At 47.6% G+C, this 20,594-nt stretch overlaps 1 protein-coding gene across 3 annotated transcripts in view; it reads right to left on the reverse strand.

Moving 5' to 3' along the window:
- The window catches only part of LOC144768344 (adenosine deaminase-like), a 150,426-nt gene that overhangs the window by 100,097 nt on the left and 29,735 nt on the right, over positions 1 to 20,594 (reverse strand). For 2 of the 3 annotated variants that reach the window (XM_078651930.1, XM_078651928.1), the window contains one exon: positions 11,485 to 11,607. In XM_078651930.1, the coding sequence (XP_078508056.1) occupies positions 11,485 to 11,607 (123 nt within the window). The remainder of the gene's footprint in view (positions 1 to 11,484; positions 11,608 to 20,594) is intronic. The other variant, XM_078651929.1, reaches the window with a different exon arrangement.

Raw genomic sequence — 20,594 nt, forward strand, 5'->3', positions numbered from 1 at the left:
CAGTTTGGAGAGAGAAAGCCAGCATACCTGGGCTTGGTGCACTCACAGCATGACAGGTTTTTACTGGTTAGGTTTAGGTTTAATCAATTGCATAATTTTTTGGCTTCCATGCGCGAGTGGGTTCGACCTGAGGAAAGGGCGCCCTGCGGCTGCGACAATGTGTCTCCGCAGGATTTGCTCCATTTTTATGTTTTTCTCTTACTACAATTGGTCTAGGAAGCAATTATTAATCCCTTTGCTGAAATCATTGCACTTTAAACAAGTTAGGCCCGCCTTGTTGTATTTACAGATGCTACCAATGGTGCAGGTGACTTTTACAGTTTTATCCTGTTTACGGGCTGTCTGGGCATTTAGGGAAACGAGACCTGATTAACGGTTTTATGTGTTCCCTGTTTTTATATGTAACTGTATTGTCTGTTTTTATTGTTATTTATGAAACTGATTTTATCATTATGGATCTGCATTCTTTTATGGTGATTTTATTTACTGCATAAAAATGTATTGAATTGACAGGATGGTAGCTGAAAGAACGTGGTAGAGGTACTGCGCTTAATCAGGAACTCATTCTGCCATATTTAAAATATGCCAGAAAAAGTTGGGGAATAATTTTTAAGGACTTTGTTATGGCCAGTCATTTCTGCATGAAAGACTACTACAGACATTTGTGAATATCACTGGGTGGTGTGCATTATTAGTGTCACACCTTACTGTGATTTCTGAACAATGTTTGTAATGCAATGGGGCAGAAAACATGTCTAGTATTGAAGTTCTTAGACATTTTTTTCTGCTCCGTTTATAGAACGGTATGACCTAAATCAGTGTATTAGCCTCTTGTCACCCCACAAATTCTTCCTTGACTGACTGCTCATAAACTTGGTCTCAACTACAGGGGCAAGTCAGCACTGATGTACAGCTTATTCTTGACAATCCTACATTTAGTTCACTGGTGAACTTACAATACCACACTAAAAATGTCTTATGAGTCACGCTTCATCTAAAACGGGCACTAGAAAATGGCGGACGAAGACAACACCAGGGGCCCTGTTGGAACTGGCCCTTCTTGCAGGGTCATCCTCAAACTTTTTGCTTCTTCCTCCCTTATTTTTCCTGACCCGTGGCTGTTGGCAATAGGACTCTGCGCACTTTACCACTGCTGATCAGTGCTAAAGTGCATATGCTCTCTATGTAAAGTGTTATTCTAATTGGATATACATGTTTGGCATATTTGTATCACCATGAAGTCCCTAGTAAAGTGCACTGGGTGTGCCAGGGCTGGTGATGACAAATGCTACTAGTGGGCCTGCAGCACTGATTGTGCCACCCACAGGAGTAGCCCTAAAATGATGTCTCAGGCCTGCCACTGCAGTGCCTATGGGCAGTTTAGAACTGCCATGTCCTCCTGGCCAGTGTCCCCACTGACCAGGCCTAACCCTTCCTTTTTTGTGCACATCAGTCACCCCTATGGAAGGCCCAAGGTACCCCCCTGGGCAGGGTGCAGTGTATGTAAAAGGTAGAGCATGTACTAGTGCAGGTGACATGCTCCGGTAGTGAATGGCAGCCATTTTCGTTTTTCACTACTGTAAGGCTATCTTGCTCCATAGGTTAACATGGGGGATGCTGGCTGCAGTGGTTAACAGCATTTCTTCCCATAGGAACAAGATAGGACATAAGTATCTAGTATCCATGAACTCAGAATTTAATAACACATCTTTTAGGAAAGGTTGTTTTTAAATCCTGTGTTTGAGAACAGCACTTTTAGAAAGTTGCTGTTCTCTTGTCTGACCCTTCTGTGTGCCTGGGCCTGTTTGTGTATTGACTGTCTGGTTTGAGAGAGACAGGGGCTGGGGAATTCCCCAGGAGGCTGGCTGAGTCAGCCCTAGGCTGAATGACTGCATTTGCAACTTGAGTGGTGGGAGGAGTTAGCACCTGGGCCTGAATAGGACTGTGCCCGCCCCCCACAGTGCTGGCTCCACCCCCTGTGGTGCGTCTGATGTCTCTGCCCTGCACTGTGAAAGGAGAGAAGGAATCATGTCAACAAAGTGCTCCAGGGCTGGGCTTTCCCCCCACAATGCTGGCTCCACCTCCTGCTGGGCGGCTGAGGACCCTGCCCCTCACTCTGAAAGGAAAGAAGCAGCCAGCAAAACAAAGTACTTAGGAAACACCCAGAACTGGTTCAGACCGGGCTCAGGGCCCACATGCACAGAGAGAACAAAGACTTTAGGGGTATAAGTACAGGACCCCTGACAACAGAAAATTAGATCATCCTGGAAATCAAGAAGGAACCTCTGCCAAGGAGAAAGCTGAAACTGAAGAAGGAAGATTGTCCTGCTGTTGCTCTGCTGGACTGACCTGTTGCTTTGCTGCCAAGGAGAGGGGAAGGACTTTGCTGTGTGCTGTGTCCCCTGTCTTGAAGGAATCTCCAAGGGCCTGAGAAGAGCTGGCTCCCTGTTTTGAAGTCCCAGGAACAAAAGGACTTCACCCCCAGCTTCCCTGAACTCTGCTGAGAGAGTTCTGTCCTTCCTAGAGTGCTTGATCCAGTTGTGGGGCCTCTGGAAGTTGTACCTGAGCTGGGAAGCTTGAAACTAAGCTTGAGTGACTTTTGAAACTGAAAAGTGTCGCATCGCTCGCTTGCGGAGCGCATCCCCGACAGTGCGAGAAGTTTCCCGCCGCCACGGAGGTCGAGATCGTCGCAGCGACGTCGCATCCTTCGTTTGCGGGACGCACCAGACCGGTGCGGGAGAATCGAACATCGCTGCGAGTATCGTTGCAGAGCCTGTCGTCGCTGGGTGAGAACGCCGCACCGCTTGCTTGCGGACCGCATCACGTCGCTGCGAGCATCGTCGCAGAACCATCACATCGAGGAGCTGCGAGAGAGAGGATCACCGCTGGACCGCGCATCGTCGCCCCGGAGATCGTCGCAGTCCCTTCGAGATCGTCGCATCGTGCCTTTGCGAGAACAGACTTCCTACGGAACCTACGCACCGGAATCCATACAAGTGGCCTTCCTCCCCATACAGACCGGATTCATCGCAACACGCCCGCTGCTGCAGCGGGGCTGTCGCATCGCCTCCCCAGGGTCTCAGGAGCAACGCATCGCTTGTTTTCCACCGCACCAGCTTCTGCTTTTGGAACTTTGTTGCAAATAAAAGGTACTGTGAGTAAACGTGACGCAACTGTGAACTTTTCACGCATCAGTAGAGAATTCCATCGCAACGTAGAGAATTCTAACGCAACCTTAAGAACTCTTTTTGAAACCATATTCTTGAACTGTGTATGTTGGATTTTTGTAATTTTGGTCTTGTGTAGTTTAGATTAAAATACCTTTATTTTTCTAAACTGTTGTGGAGTCAGTTTGTGGTGTTTTCATTGTGTTACTGTGAGTGTTGGTACAAATACTTTACGCATTGCCTCTGGTTAGCCTAGATTGCTCGTGCCAAGCTACCTCGAGGGTGAGCAGGGGTTATCTCAGAGGGTTATCTCCTTGCCCTGACTAGAAGCAAGGGTCCCTATTTGGACAGTGGTACCTACCTCTGCCAACTAGAGACCCCCAGATCTAACATTGGTGGTCAGGCGGTGGGATTTGAACTTGTATTTGTACTTGACCCACAGTAATTGGTGTACATCACTAGTGAGTGCAGACCACTACGCCACCACATATAGTGTTTGTTTTTTCCGGTGTCCTCCTGGAAGTATTTTTGGATATTGAGACTCTGGCTAGTGTTGCACCTGTAAAATCCTGCCAAAATGGAAGTCAACTTTTTCCACCTGTGCATCTACACAGAAGAGGAGATAAAAGCCTTTTGCAAGAAGAGGGGGCTGCCCATGGAGAAAGGTTCCACAAGGAGGGATCTTGAGGCATGCCTGTATTCCCATGAGGCCAGAATTTGGGAAGCAACATTAGCAAATGATTCTGAAGAGGAGGACTTCTCTGACAGTGAGGAAGAGAAAGATGAGTGGCTCCTTGCTGCTGAGCAAAGGTGCAGAGAATTAGACCGGCTAAACAAGGAAGGTATGATCCGGTGGGCCTTAGCCCAGAAAGAAAAATGGGATGCTCAAGGAAGGAGCTTTGCTGAGTTGGAGGTGGAGTCCAGCTCAGATGGTGGCAGCATGTTTATGATATCTAGTGCTGAGAGAAAGGTACAAACACCCAGAGATGTGGCACCTGACTTGAGGGAGGGGGTCGACATACACCAGGGGTTTCAGGCTTATGATGTAGTTCCATTGGAGTGCAGTGTCCCTGAAGTAGATTGGGGGACTGGCACAGGGGACCATATTCCTAGTGGTGGGAGGGACACTCTACTGACTCTAGATGAGAGGTACAGGGAGAGGGGTTCCCCCATGGTAGAAACCTTGGTGTGTGTGTGTGAAGACCAGCCAGAAGAGTGTGGGTTGTGTGACAGAGACAGCCAGATACTGTCTTGCCAGTCTCAGGAGAGTGGTGTGGGGTACTTGTGTGAGGCACTGGAGGGTGAGGCAAAGGGTAGCTTGGTTAACAACTGTGGGGGGCTGTGTGATTCATTTGTTGGAGAGCATATTTTAAGTCCCTGTTTTCCAGAGCTATGCCAACACCCGGTGGAGCGTGAGTTCTCTGACCCCAGAGAGCTTGCATTGGAGGCAGACCTCTTGGTGGATTCCAAAGGGTCTGAAGAGGCATTGGGGAGTGATCCCAAAAGGAGTGGCTTAGATATCTTCCAGACCTGTGAGGTGGAAGTGGTTCAGTGTAGCCCAGGTAGGTCCCAGTGTAGTGGGAGGGGTGTAGGGGCTCATGTCCGGTCTCAGTGGAGAAGGAATGAGTGTGGGACGGTGTGTCTCATGGTGCCCGAAACCCAGTCTCAGGGCCTGGAGGGTTCCTTAGGGGAACACCAGGTTGGGGACCTAGACTGTACTTGTAGGCCATTTGAGGAGGATCTCCTAGTGTCTGGGGAACGGGGAGTGCCTGTAACCAGGCCTCCATCAGTTCTGGTGTCTGGCAGTGCCGCTCCACTTGGAAGGGTACAGAAGTCCAGACTGAGGGGTGAGAGGGGGAAGGAGTCCCCAGTGGGAGAACCAGTGGGTCAGGGACCAGTCAGAAGGGCTGAGTCCCCACTGAGTGACCATGGTGACCTCACTTCTGTCCTGGGGGATCTTCCCGCGCTGTCAGGTGGACAGGGGTCGGGAGATCTGCGCCAGGCAGACTGTCACAGGACACATGAGTTGTGTGTCACCCTCAAGGGGGTACTATGTGAGTCCCCAGAAGTCCTGGCGTGCCAGGCAAATGCACAACCGCAGGTTTTGGTCCCTGGGTTGGGAGACCAGGTTCAGGATTTGCCTGACCTGGAAGGAAGGACATCTGTAACCAGTGTCCTGACCAATATGGTTCCCAGAGGTACCCCTCCAGAGGGAGGGAGTCCTCGCCTCTGACCCCGGTACAACCTGAGGGGTTAAACCCTAGGTGGGGAAGCCAGGTTCAGGTGTTGTCTGACCTGGAGGCTTGGGAGCCTAGGTTTGAGGGCCAGGCCCGGGGTATCCCCCCTGACCTGGAAAACCAGTTGCAGGATAGCACCCCTGAACTGGTGGATGAATGGTGCGGGACACCTGCCACAGGTGCCCTGGCTATTCTAGAAGGGGGTACCGCTCCAGGTGGAAGGGTACAGAGCCCCAAGGAAGAGGAGGACCGGGTGTGGGGAAGCCCACCACAGCCTCCTGTCCAGCCGCTGGATACAGGTCCAGGACTGGTGGGTCAGTGCCAGAGTGTCAGACCTGACCTGACAAGAGAGGGAGTGGACAAAGGGTGCCAAGCACCTGGGGATACTGCCCCCCACCCTCTGATGCCACAGAGGTTTGAGCGCCCTGAGAGGCATGAGGCCTGGGTCTCATCCCCGATCACTGTTGGTGGTCACTGTGGCTTGCTGTCGGTCTGTTGGGACACACCTGTGAGGAAATTAAAGTTAGGTGCTGCACAGGTGGTGTTCACAGGTGAGAAGAAAGGTTCCACATGGATTGGCATGGTGGACCCTGAGAGTATGGATAGAGTGATCCAACTGGGTTTAGGACGGCGTAGAACAGGACTGCCCTGCTGTGTGGACCAGTTAATAATAATAATATGAAATTTATAATGCGCTCAGCTTACCCAGGGGCGTCCCGGCGCAACAGACCAGAAGGGGAAACTCAGCTAATCACTACTGTGGAAACAAGTGGGTCTTAAGGAGTTTCCTAAATGGTAGGATCTTGGGCTCTGAGCGAATCCTGAGGGGCAGAGAGTTCCAAAGAGACGCCACCTGTACCGAGAAACGCCTGCCCCCAGAACGAGCTTTTCTTACTCTCGCTGACTGCAAAAGGTGTTTTTGGTCCGAGCGCAGCAGACGTGGAGGTTTATAGGGACGGGCCATATTAGCAAGGATAGGGGGGCCTTTGCCATGTAGAATCTTATGGGCTGTACATAGCGCCTTAAATTTCACCCGCTCCTTCACGGGGAGCCAGTGAAGCGCTCTGAGGGCAGGAGCAGCAGACTGCCGTCTGGGAACATCCATAAGGATTCTCGCAGCTGCGTTTTGCACCTGTTGGAGGGTTTTGAAGGTCGCTTCGGGGGCACCAAGAAACAGCGCATTACCATAATCGAGCCTCGATAGAATTAGGCCACGTATCAACAGCTTCCTTGCTGGATCAGGAAGCAAAGGTAGCACCTTTCGGGCTGATTTCAGTAAGCCAAAGCAAACTCCTGCGGTCTTCCTGGCATGAGTCCTAAAGGACAGATCTTCTTCCAACCATACTCCCAAGGACTTGATCTCCTTCTTGGGGGATGGTGGGTCGCCAAGAGACCGAGGCCAACAGGTTGCAATGATGGAGGGACTGGGATTGCCCAGGAGCATCAGCTCGGTTTTACCTCCATTGAGCTTTAAGGCAGAGATAGACATCCAACGATAAACATTGGCGAGGCAATCGTGTAAAACCTCGGGTTGTTCCGCCAGCTGAGTGAGGCCAACCACCAGCTGAGTATCATCAGCGTAACTGATGATCTTCACCCCCGAGGGGGCGACCACTCTTTCAAGTGGAGTCATGTATATATTAAATAGAGTAGGGCTCAACGATGAGCCCTGCGGGACTCCACATTGCAGAGGGATTAGGGCAGATTGCTCTGACCCTTCCCAGACTTGGTAGAAACGGTCAGAGAGAAAGGATCCCAACCATTTCAGGGCCGTCCCTGAGACACCTACCTCTGACAGACGTTGGAGGAGCACTTGATGACTCACAGTGTCAAAGGCAGCACTCAAGTCCAGGAGGATCACTGCCACTGACCCTCCTGTATCCAGAGTGCTCCTTGCCTCCTCCACTACTGCCAGCAAGGCAGTGTCTGTTCCATGGCCGGGACGGAAACCGGTCTGGGAGTCTCCTAGCAGGTGGTTAGACTCAAGATGGTAGGAGAGCTGACGGTTAACCAGCTTCTCTGCAATTTTCGAAAATCCAGGCAGAAGTGAAATTGGCCTAAAGTTGGACAAGTTGGATGAGTCCATTCCTGGCTTTTTTAATAAGGCCTTCACCACAGCCTTTTTCCATCTCTGGGGCACTATACCCTGCGTGAGTGAAAGGTTCAGGAGGTCAGTCAGAGGAGTTGACAAGGTGTTAGCCACGAGTTTGAGATGTTTTATGGGGACTGGGTCACTCGGGGAGTTTCCGTGTTCTATCGCCTTAAGCAGGGAATCCCATCGAGGTATCGTTTGGTCTACCCTGGCTTTAGGCTGGAAGGGGGTTGTGTTGGAACTGGCCCTTCTTGCAGGGTCATCCTCAAACTTTTTGCTTCTTCCTCCCTTATTTTTCCTGACCCGTGGCTGTTGGCAATAGGACTCTGCGCACTTTACCACTGCTGATCAGTGCTAAAGTGCATATGCTCTCTATGTAAAGTGTTATTCTAATTGGATATACATGTTTGGCATATTTGTATCACTGTGAAGTCCCTAGTAAAGTGCACTGGGTGTGCCAGGGCTGGTGATGACAAATGCTACTAGTGGGCCTGCAGCACTGATTGTGCCACCCACAGGAGTAGCCCTAAAATGATGTCTCAGGCCTGCCACTGCAGTGCCTATGGGCAGTTTAGAACTGCCATGTCCTCCTGGCCAGTGTCCCCACTGACCAGGCCTAACCCTTCCCTTTTTGTGCACATCAGTCACCCCTATGGAAGGCCCAAGGTACCCCCCTGGGCAGGGTGCAGTGTATGTAAAAGGTAGAGCATGTACTAGTGCAGGTGACATGCTCCGGTAGTGAATGGCAGCCATTTTCGTTTTTCACTACTGTAAGGCTATCTTGCTCCATAGGTTAACATGGGGGATGCTGGCTGCAGTGGTTAACAGCATTTCTTCCCATAGGAACAAGATAGGACATAAGTATCTAGTATCCCTGAACTCAGAATTTAATAACACATCTTTTAGGAAAGGTTGTTTTTAAATCCTGTGTTTGAGAACAGCACTTTTAGAAAGTTGCTGTTCTCTTGTCTGACCCTTCTGTGTGCCTGGGCCTGTTTGTGTATTGACTGTCTGGTTTGAGAGTGACAGGGGCTGGGGATTTCCCCAGGAGGCTGGCTGAGTCAGCCCTAGGCTGAATGACTGCATTTGCAACTTGAGTGGTGGGAGGAGTTAGCACCTGGGCCTGAATAGGACTGTGCCCGCCCCCCACAGTGCTGGCTCCACCCCCTGTGGTGCGTCTGATGTCTCTGCCCTGCACTGTGAAAGGAGAGAAGGAATCATGTCAACAAAGTGCTCCAGGGCTGGGCTTTCCCCCCACAATGCTGGCTCCACCTCCTGCTGGGCGGCTGAGGACCCTGCCCCTCACTCTGAAAGGAAAGAAGCAGCCAGCAAAACAAAGTACTCAGGAAACACCCAGAACTGGTTCAGACCGGGCTCAGGGCCCACATGCACAGAGAGAACAAAGACTTTAGGGGTATAAGTGCAGGACCCCTGACAACAGAAAATTAGATCATCCTGGAAATCAAGAAGGAACCTCTGCCAAGGAGAAAGCTGAAACTGAAGAAGGAAGATTGTCCTGCTGTTGCTCTGCTGGACTGACCCGTTGCTTTGCTGCCAAGGAGAGGGGAAGGACTTTGCTGTGTGCTGTGTCCCCTGTCTTGAAGGAATCTCCAAGGGCCTGAGAAGAGCTGGCTCCCTGTTTTGAAGTCCCAGGAACAAAAGGACTTCACCCCCAGCTTCCCTGAACTCTGCTGAGAGAGTTCTGTCCTTCCTAGAGTGCTTGATCCAGTTGTGGGGCCTCTGGAAGTTGTACCTGAGCTGGGAAGCTTGAAACTAAGCTTGAGTGACTTTTGAAACTGAAAAGTGTCGCATCGCTCGCTTGCGGAGCGCATCCCCGACAGTGCGAGAAGTTTCCCGCCGCCACGGAGGTCGAGATCGTCGCAGCGACGTCGCATCCTTCGTTTGCGGGACGCACCAGACCGGTGCGGGAGAATCGAACATCGCTGCGAGTATCGTCGCAGAGCCTGTCGTCGCTGGGTGAGAACGCCGCACCGCTTGCTTGCAGACCGCATCACGTCGCTGCGAGCATCGTCGCAGAACCATCACATCGAGGAGCTGCGAGAGAGAGGATCACCGCTGGACCGCGCATCGTCGCCCCGGAGATCGTCGCAGTCCCTTCGAGATCGTCGCATCGTGCCTTTGCGAGAACAGACTTCCTACGGAACCTACGCACCGGAATCCATACAAGTGGCCTTCCTCCCCATACAGACCGGATTCGTCGCAACACGCCCGCTGCTGCAGCGGGGCTGTCGCATCGCCTCCCCAGGGTCTCAGGAGCAACGCATCGCTTGTTTTCCACCGCACCAGCTTCTGCTTTTGGAACTTTGTTGCAACTAAAAGGTACTGTGAGTAAACGTGACGCAACTGTGAACTTTTCACGCATCAGTAGAGAATTCCATCGCAACGTAGAGAATTCTAACGCAACCTTAAGAACTCTTTTTGAAACCATATTCTTGAACTGTGTATGTTGGATTTTTGTCGTTTTGGTCTTGTGTAGTTTAGATTAAAATACCTTTATTTTTCTAAACTGTTGTGGAGTCAGTTTGTGGTGTTTTCACTGTGTTACTGTGAGTGTTGGTACAAATACGTTACGCATTGCCTCTGGTTAGCCTAGACTGCTCGTGCCAAGCTACCTCGAGGGTGAGCAGGGGTTATCTCAGAGGGTTATCTCCTTGCCCTGACTAGAAGCAAGGGTCCCTATTTGGACAGTGGTACCTACCTCTGCCAACTAGAGACCCCCCAGATCTAACAGGCCCGATGTAGGTAATCTCGCTTTACCTACTCTTAAATACCTAATCATACCGATTCGGTATTTAAGAGTAGGTAAATGGGATGTAGATAATTTCTATTTTTAAATTACCGAATCGGTAAGATTCAGTAATTACCGAATCGGTATTTACCGATTCTGTAATTGCCATTCATTCCTATGGGCCTGTAGGCCCAAAGGAATGAATGGCAATTACAGAATCGGTAAATACCGATTCCGTAATTGGGGGAAACATTGAAGGGTGGCAGGGTGTCACTTTGACACCCTGTTGAACCCCTCAATCGTGTATGGGTGCACATGTTGCAGACATACATGCCACATTTTTTAAAGCAAAAAAAATGCTTTTTGGAGGGTTTTCATTATTTACCACCAACTTCTAGTTGGTGGTAAATAACCAATTCTTAAAACCTTGTAGCACTGATTACAGTGCTACCTACATGTTAAATGACAGAATCGGTAATTTTACCGATTCGGTATTTTACCGAATCGGTAAAATGACCGATTCTGTAATTTAACATGCCCCTACATCTGAATATCCAAATACTGGTCGGAAACGGCCGAAAATCAGTATTTTCGGCTGTTTCCAACCGGTATTTGCCTACCTACATCGGGCCCCAGGTCTTTTGCTCCTTAGCCAAGCATCTGAAATTAATTTCAAATTTAGATATTTTATTTATTTAGTGTATTTTGTTATAGCGCACAGATACCCCAACGGGGTGTCCCGGCGCTCCTGTGCGATCTTATGCTGAATTAAGAGTTGTATGAAAAGATGATAGTTAACAGAACAAGTACGTTTTTAAGGCTTTCCGGAAGAGAGGTTCTTCCTGGATAGTTCGGAGGGTGTTTGGTAACTTATTCCAAAGGGCAGAGGTACTTACTTGGAAGGTTTTTCCGCCTGAGAGAGTTTTTTTAAAGTATGATACCTACCTCCTTCACTTATAATACCACCTCATCCACCTAATATGGTAGACCATTTTTGAGGACACTCCCCTTTACTTACAAGGCTGCACCCCTCATACTGTACATAACACTCCTCTTCTGTATCCCTTGCTCTACATACGCCATCCCTATAGCTTCCTTCTCATGTACGCTTACTTTTGAACAGGGCACCACTGCTTTGTATCTATACTAAGATATTTAGATACCCCTACAGACATTCATACATATTACTGGAGTGAGAAACAAAAATGCTCCAGTCAACAAACTAAAGATCCAACTTACGCGATTACAGGCATGAAAATCATGAACTTGGAAAGGAACTCAGTGAGACTGGCCGGCCCTTTGCAACTCACATGCTGCCGAAGATCATCAGGATTGTCTGCGGGTAGCTGAATTTGCCTCTTTCTGAAAATAGGAAAGGAATTCCATTACATGAGGATATTGAGTTTAAGATGTTGGTGTAAATGTAAAATATTAACATCACCATTAGGAGCAGCTGGCATAATGCTATTGGCATAACGCAATTGCTAGTGATGGTAAAGTTTTATAATTACATAACAATATCATAAACATATGATTATATTATAATATGACATTAAGAAGGAGAACCATTGTTCAAACTTCAAATATAAAGCACTAAATCAGGGAGAAAAAAAGTAAATGTACTTAAATACGCAGATCAGAACAACTTTCAAGTACACAATTTTAATTTATAATCACAATTAGAGGATTGAATGGTGAAGCAAGGAGAAAAAAGCCTATATTTAGACGTTAAACAGAGAGCACTTGAAAGTTGTCTGTAAGAATGAGAGAAACGACAAATAAGGCCCTAAGACTATTGTATAGTGAGGTCGGGAACTGGATAGAGAAGCCAGTTGCTATTCTTAACTCCGCCTATACCTACCTGGTTAGTAAGTGTAAGTAGAACCAAGAACACTATTTATATACTGACCCTAAAATGTAGTCATATATTGCATGCAATGTAGTGATACCCCCACCTTGAGATAAGGTGTAGTGTGATTGTATTGAAGGCAGCTTGAGTGTCAAGGATACTAAGAAGACACAAATGTACAGAGCCCAAAATGTGTAAGGCATCATAGGAGGAAGTTCTCCAACTCTATTAATACCATACTTGGGTTTCCCAAGCCAAGGAGTGCTGAGGTGGAGTCATCTACCCTCAAGATCTATAGACTTCAATGCATACTAGTTGCAACCTATGGTGCAGAAGTCTGGGGGTACACATCGAGTGGTTGCATCCAGGGTGAAGAGAAAAGATTTTGTCGTAAACTCCTGGGTGCACCTATTTCCTCATCCAAGTATGCAAGCCATAGCGAACTCAATCTTTCGTACATAGAAGATTATATTAAGGCTCGCCCTACGTTATTTTGGTTGAGAATTTGGAACAATCCTGCAGCAGCATTAACTAGAGAGATTATTTTAGACTGTTTGAATTGTGACAGGGGGTTGTATATAGCATGGCTGGCTGCGGTTCGTAAAAGCCTAGCCAGTGTGAACCTGGAACATGTATTTTTAAATCCCTTAGACTCTAGCTCCATTAGCAGTAAATCCCTTCAGAAGACCCTGTATGCCATGTATAAAAAAGCTAGACTAACTACTGAATGTAAAAAATCCTCATTGGTCAGATACATGGAAATGGAGAATGTGACATCAGCAGTATCAAGATATTTGTTAAAACCCATCGGCCGCTGGGAAAGGGGTTTACTTTTTTGGCTAAGAATAGATACCATGAAATACATGTTGTCATTTCCAGTGGGTTTTACTAACAATCTTGATCTTCTACCCTGCCCCTGTAACAATCAACACAAACAATCAATGCTGCACTTTTTATTCTTTTGTTCTTATTACTTATTTCTCACCAAAAGATTTTTGATCCCTTATTTTAAAACTCTAGAACAAATTGATTATAAAGCAGCCTATGGGAGGGTGTTAGGTTTAAACGATGATGAATTAACCTTCCGGGTTGGATCGTTTCTGAGAGCTGCAGTGCGCACTCGTAATTCTATGCAACAATGTTATAATCTATGCACTTTATTCCATGCACTTTATGGTATGTTTTTAGCCGATCATTTTAATGATTGTTTCACCATGATTTGTGTACTTTATTATTGGAGGCCCATATTTATTCTGATGTATGTTTTTTAACTTGTACTTTTATGGATATGTTGTTTTTTATCCGAATAAAGTGCTATAATAATAATAAGTAAGGCATCATAAGCCACCTGGAGCAAGGTGGTCTCTGTATTTAATACCAGTCTGAAATCTAAACGTAATTGATCAAAGAGTAAATTGCCAGGAGTTTGTTGCCATAAATGTGTTGTTTCAATTGTATGGCCGCAGTGCTTTCAATTAGCTTTGCTTGAATATTAACTTTCCCAACCAGCCAGCAGTTATTTTGGTTTTTCGCATCAGCCTAGGGTTCTTTGGCAGATGAAAGGACTGGCTATTTTTAAGGCAGTCAGGAAAAACACCCTATGCCAGAGAAATGTTCACTTCATTAGTCCAACATGGTGCAAGGTGATAGCTAAGTTGATCAGTGGCGGTTCGTCCATTGGGGGCGTTGCGGCGTTACCCCAAAAAGCCATGGACGATTGTCACTGTCACACTGCGCATTCGTGCACGCACCAAAAAGTAAAATTATGAGCGCAGAGCACAATACAACAACAGCCCGACACTGCCGACAGAATAATGATTGGAGGTCGGAGTCACAATAGTGACGTCATCGCGATCACGGAAGGGTGTGGGGGGCGGGCCTGCGGCATTGAGTGGCAGGCTGGCAGCGTATGAGTGTGATAGCAGCGTGGCAGGGAGGGCAGCAGCAGTGTGCGCATTTAGGACAAGTAATTTTTATGACTTGCCCACGCATGCGCACACATGCAGTAGCCCCTTCCCTCCTCCTCCTCCCCTAGCACTCACACAGGCAGAGAACCGGGGGAGCGGGTCTCATTATGGGCAGTATTAGCCCTGCTCTTTAGCCAATCCTGGCGCGGTGGCGATGTTAATGCTGCGCCAGGATTGGCTGAGTTACCGCGCACGAGGATGGTGGTGCCGCACGTGGGTGGGTGGCTGTGCTCAGCCTGCCGCACATTATGGCCAATCACATGTGGCCATTGGCAAGCCATGTAGTGGTGATTGGCCGGCGCTGGGCGCTGTGGGGACGTCACCGCGCCCTGGCGTGCTCCATGACCTCGTGGCCGGCCTCCTGAACCGGAGGACTCCCGCAGTTCGCACACAACTTCCAATAGGATAATCTCTGCTAGTGGAATAATCCAGCCTGGAATAATCTCTCCGATCACAGTTGAGCGGAGAGTCCGACATCGCGCAGACAGGATTCATTTCAGAGACTGACTCCGTGAGTACAGTACACCGTGACTCCGATTGAAACTGGTGGTGATTGTGTTGCTGCTTGGGTTGGACTTACTTGGCCTTCCAGTTCTAGGCTGCCTAGTTGTATTGTGCGTCGTCATCATCGCAGTCGCATGATAAACAACTAGGCAGGTAGTGTGTGTCAGCTCAGCAGCCAGCCCCAGCCCACTGTGTGTCTTCTTCCCTCCCCGACCTCAAGTGATATCGGAGTTAGACTGTAGACATCCATGTCTGTGAGAGTGTGACTCACTGTAAAATGTATTCAATTAAATCAGCTCGGGGGACAAATCATGAACCGTGAGTGACCGTCCCGGACGGTAGGGAGAGGATGCAGCATGACATTACTCACTGCTGTACCGGCCAGAGATACGCTAACAACTTTGTCGCAGAGACTCAAATTTGGTTCATCGGAGGAGAACCAGGTTCGAGTATCGGGTTATTCGGCTCAGCTTCCTGTGATTCTGGGCAAATCATGTAATGTCCCTATCCTACCAAACAAGAATGTAATTCTCTGGCGCGCTCATGTAAATCCGGCAATGCCGGCGCCAAGCTCCAATACTTTCGGGTGAGTTACATTCCTGCTAATGAAATACTAGTCTGAGAGTGTGCAGCAGTGCAGAGGAGACCGAAATGTTTCTGAAGCCTTTGGCCCTGCTGTCACATCACAGGCACTGCACCTTCAAAAAGCATTAGAGGTGAGTGCCAGCAGGGCCTAGCTTCAGAAACATTTCTATCTACAAGGAATGTTATGTTTCCAAAGCTAGGACCTGCTTGCCTGGCACACACCTCCGAGAAGCAAATAGGATGTGTACCAATGCTCCTAGCTTCAGAAACAGTTCTATTGTAGGCACGCATCCTGTATGCTTCTCGAAGGTGCATAGAAATGTTTCTGAAAAAGCATAATGCATGACATCATTCAGCCCGAATTCAATTTCAGTTTGGGTGTTGAAGTTTCTGAATTCTTCTTCGGTCCAATTAATCTTACTCGATTGCTTTTGTACTATGCAACTCATAATATGGAAATACCGTTTTTTTCTCTGTTGCCTCGCAAGAAAATATGTTTTTGATTTTTTGGCCAGGGCAGCCTCTTCAAAGTGCAGGTTTGAAAGGCCAACATAGAGACAAAGGCATTTGACTTGGATGTTTAGCACGCAGACATGTATATTTGTGCCTTTGGTAAGTAAATTGATCTGTGCACATTTATGAATATATGGATTGTACCCAAATATTCTAAATTTCAAATACATGACAACGGCCTGACCGGCCAGTCCTTTGCATAAAGTAGCATCATTTAGAAATGAAGAGATTGGGCACACCTTGAAGCGTCATTCACTGTTTGGAGGAATGTTCTGAGATTCTGAACTTTAATTATTATTAGAATTTGAAAAACTTTTAATTTAACGTTTTTGCTTCATTGGTTGCTGGCGAAATACTTTTAGTTTACCTTATACTTATACATAGCATGCCTGTGATTTAAACCAGGGGGAGAATATACACACTGCGTCTGCGTGCCAATGCTCTTAGCTTCAGAAACCTATCAAGAAGATAGAAAGGTTTCTGAAACTAAGAGCATTAGCAATCAGCGTTTATGCTTCTTAGAGGTGTGTACACACTAGAACTAAAAGCGCACAGGCACACAAGAAAAAAATCCACAATGCCTCACTCACAGACAAATACGTATATTTATATGTGCAAGGATGCACAGACACAATGGTGCACCTACACATGATTATACATGCACTGAATACGTTAATCTTAACATTTATTGAATGCTGCTAGTTTGTGACCTGCTTACTATGTTAAAAAATCCTGTGAGGTGCTCATCATTGTTAGCTTGAAGTCTGTTATGAAGCTCTGTGGTTGTACTTAATAAGCGGCTACCCATGTTATTATATGACATCTCTTTATTAATGTAATAACTGCACTTACACAATTGCTTTATTAAACCTTGATTTCTCCAAATTGCTTGAAAATGCGCCATTTGCCCATTCTTTTTTCAAACTTTTCCTGGGGGGGGGGGGGGGGGGGGGGAGACTGTAAGTCGCTCGGGCTCCCTATTCTCGCTAGCCCTGGTGCACTCCACCACAAATGTTATGTCTCACCACTTACAAATGTCACCAGCCACCACTGAAGTTGATTAGTTGTAGTGGCACAAACCAGGTTCATGAAATGGTTAGAAGATTATACTTTCGATATAGTCCTACTCAGGTCATTTTAGGATATTCATTAAGTTTTAGTTAGGCACTTCTGGATTTTCTTTTCACAGAGGGCTTTTACAGACTTTTAGACAAACGAGTTGAACTGATTCCATTTTTCCACCAGATTAGAACTTCCCTTATACAGACAGATTTGCTCTGTTGCCACTCTGTCCCCAGCCAGTTTTTGTCATCACTGGAACTGTCAGGGCTCATCAAGGACAGAGATAGTCTCCTCTACAGCTGCTTTGTTCCTCTGTACCACTCTTAAGTCGCGTTGGTACGTCGATTTCCCAGTTGTCACCTGATGGTGATCAGACTTGGTTGTAACTGTCAACTAATAGGAACCCTCTGTAGGACTGGCTGCCTTTTGACCAGAGTGTGCATTTTCAATAACCTAGGGCATGTCTTTGAATACTTGTTGCCACTTCACCATCACCAATACGCATGCACCCATTCTCAGAGCACTGAATTCCCAAGTAGAGTTCATTAGCCTATCACGATTGTGGGATAGACACCCCTCTAACTTGGAACACACAGACCATCATCTGATTTTCAGACTACATTAATTGCTCCTGATGAAGATCTGCAAATTACTGGGGTCAAAACATCAAGTGTTCGCATCAAAACCATTTAAAGTTAATGTTATGTCTGTTATCTAACAGTTGAATGCACATTTTGATACAATTCAAGAATGCTGTTCACCCTTATTCCTATGTTAATTTGACAGTTTAGGTGTGGTATGTTGTGTGAATCACTTAACCCCTCCCATGCTCATGACGAGCTGAGCTCATCATGAGCCACGGCGCTCCGGTGCTCATGACGAGCTCAGCTCGTCATGGCCCGTGGAACGCTCAGGTGCGGGGAGGATTCCCCCGCTGTGCTGAACGTTCCACGGTAGCCAATCCACCTGAGCACAGGAGCACTGTAGATGAGCATGCGGGCGCTGTGCGCGCCCCCTCCCCCCCAGTCCAGCGGGGGAATAACCCCCGCAGCGAAGGGGTTAAGCACCAAGCAAGTTTTTCCACATGTTCACGTATTGGTTTTCACAGTTCCAAGATGAAGGTTTTATTTTGGAAAGAAGCCTAGATTTTAAGAAACGTAAATTTGAATATTGGTTTCTGAACTGAAGTTGAAGTTGCATGAAAAATGGGCAATAAACAAGATATGTGCAAATGTGTTTTTTTAATGGAGATGTATTCCAGTTGCATACTTACTTCACACACAAAGAGCAGTATGAGAGAGATACTCAAGTGCAACATAATAAACCATGTTTTAATTTAGTGCTTCTTACCTCTGAATTTGTCATTTCTAAGCACTGCAAATAACAGATGTAACTGTTACCCAATGTAACGGTCTTTAATGCACAAACTTCAGAAGAATAAAAAACTAAGTTAGACTTCCTCATATTTGAAATCATGGCCCGGTGACTACTCAAGATGTTACCAGTGAGGGCTTTACTCACTGAGCTCTCCCAGTGGGCAAAAACCGATTCTCAAAACATGTCAAATATGGACCTAATGATTTTGTTGATCATTTGCAACCCCTGCTTTCATTGCTCTCTAATATATTTAATTAAGCTACACTGCAAATGCCAATAAAATAAACTGCCCTTCTTTATTTTGGCCAGATCAATGGGAAACGTGAAGGCTGCCTCTAAAATAAACATAAAAGAAAACAGAGTGCTGCGACTCACTCTTTTGCAGGGTGTGTTTTCTAAACTGTATAGTGGCCTTCTCAGGGAGTGCCTACGATGGATGACCTGTTCACAGCTGGGCTTTATTGATAAAAGGGAATGGAATATGTAATATAGGGGCTCTGTTTCTTTGCATTTTACGTCTGCAAAAAGCTGGATGTGTTCATATGGTTTACAATTATAAAAAGTAAGGGGAATCTGTTTGTTCCCTCCTGGACGCCTGACCCGACATCACAACATCCTAGCGCGCTGCAGGGCGAGCTATTCAATAACGCAGTAGCGTTTTTAAAAAATCCCCGTTTGTTATTTGTGTTCATTTATTTTTCCTTTACCTTGCTTTTAGTCGGTGTTGCGCTATAATTGTATTTTCACCGCGCTTTGCGGGTCCCTGTCTCACATCAGGTTTGGCCGCCATCTTGAGTGAGTCTTCTTCCACGCCTGGCCATTTCCGGGTAGCAGACCAGCTGTCACAAGGACACGCTGACCTGCATATAAAGCAGCCATTCTACGCGCAGCGTTTGCGCGCAGCGTTTCGCCGTAGTGACGCCGGAGTCACGCCAGAGTCCAGCCCGTCTGCGCCCGTCAGCGTCCCGGAGGCGAGCGGCGGGCGGGCTGGCCCATTGTGACTAACTCCATCTAGTGTCATTATGGTCTGTTATACATCTGTGGAACTGCGGTCCTTCCAAAAGGTTTCCTGTGCGTGCTATAAAGTGTTTCCTGGCCGGCACAGGGGTAAGAGGAGATGTCCGGGTTGTGGCTGGTTTCCTGCCAACAGCCCATCTTCGCTAACCAACCGGGAGACGGGCAGTGGGAAGCATCTCTGCCTGCTTTTAAACACCAGATCAGTGCGAAGTCATGCTCAAGAGCTCTTTGATCTCCTGTCCACTGAAAAGCCGCTGTGTCTGATGCCGACAGAGACCTGGTTAGGAGTCTCATCTAATCCCGATATCGCCATAGCGATTCCCCCCAAATACAATTTTTATAGGCAAGATAGATCGGAAGGGAGGGGCGGAGGCGTGGCACTCGTAGTGAGTAAATCTGTTGTCTGCTCGATTATCCCGACGGAGGCTATTACAGGGTCTGAATCCCTGCTTTTTCCTTGTCATTGGCGCCGCATCAATCGGTTAAAGGGCTGTTAGTTTATAGGCCCCCGGGCCCGGCTGGCTCTTTCTTTGATGAGCTGCAGTCTGTAATGTCAGCGTTGGTCCTGAGAACCGATCACTGTATCTTGGCTGGGGACTTTAATGTCCACATGGACGAGGGCTCGGACCCAGATGCGATTAAATTGACCGATATTATGGCCCCTTTGGGCCTAGTCCCCTATCTTTTTGAACCAACGCATGATAAAGGCCATACTTTGGATCAGGTCTTCTCGACGTCCCCTATAGAGGTGACAGCACTTTTACCGGTCCTCTGGACAGACCATCGGCTGATTAGTTTTCATGTATTGGGTACTAAGAAGCCTTCGAGCATGGCCCTCAGACAGCAGGGATTAGCGTCGAGAGCGTACCATCGGGTGACCCCCAGATATGCTGGCTCAGGCATCCTATGGTCATCCTTGGCCCCTCACGGGGGATTTGGATAGGGATCTGGAGTCTTTGCAGACGTGGCTTCTGGACAGGCTGAATGATCCAGCCCCTGCGATGGCCCCCCGCTCGGTATCTAAACGGGTTTCTGCCCCGTGGTTTACTGAAGCGTTGGTGGCCTCTCGTAGGCAGGGCAAGGTGGCCGAAAGGGCTTGGCGTGCTCAGTACGACTCTGCCGCCAGGCTCGCCTATAGAACTATGGTCAAGGCCTATCATCGGGATATCCTCGTAGAGAAGAAAGGCTATTTTGCTAGGAGGATTGAGGCTGCTTCTAATTCCTGCAAGGAGATTTTCACGATTGTTAGGGATATTACGGCCCGCGGTCGAATTCGATCCAGACTGCCCCTACTGAGGCGTGGGTTTCTGATCTCGCCAACTTCTTTACTACGAAGATAAAGCTGATTCTGGACTCTTTTCCATTAAGGCAGGTTGTAATCTCTCCTAGCTCTGATGACGGGCCAGTTACATCGGTCCCTCTAGGGCCAGTCCTGTCAGACTTCCCGCCTATTTCAGCCCCTTCGTCATTGATAC

Source organism: Lissotriton helveticus, chromosome 7 (genome assembly GCF_964261635.1).
Source record: "Lissotriton helveticus chromosome 7, aLisHel1.1, whole genome shotgun sequence".
In the NCBI taxonomy this organism is placed as follows: Eukaryota; Metazoa; Chordata; class Amphibia; order Caudata; family Salamandridae; genus Lissotriton; species Lissotriton helveticus.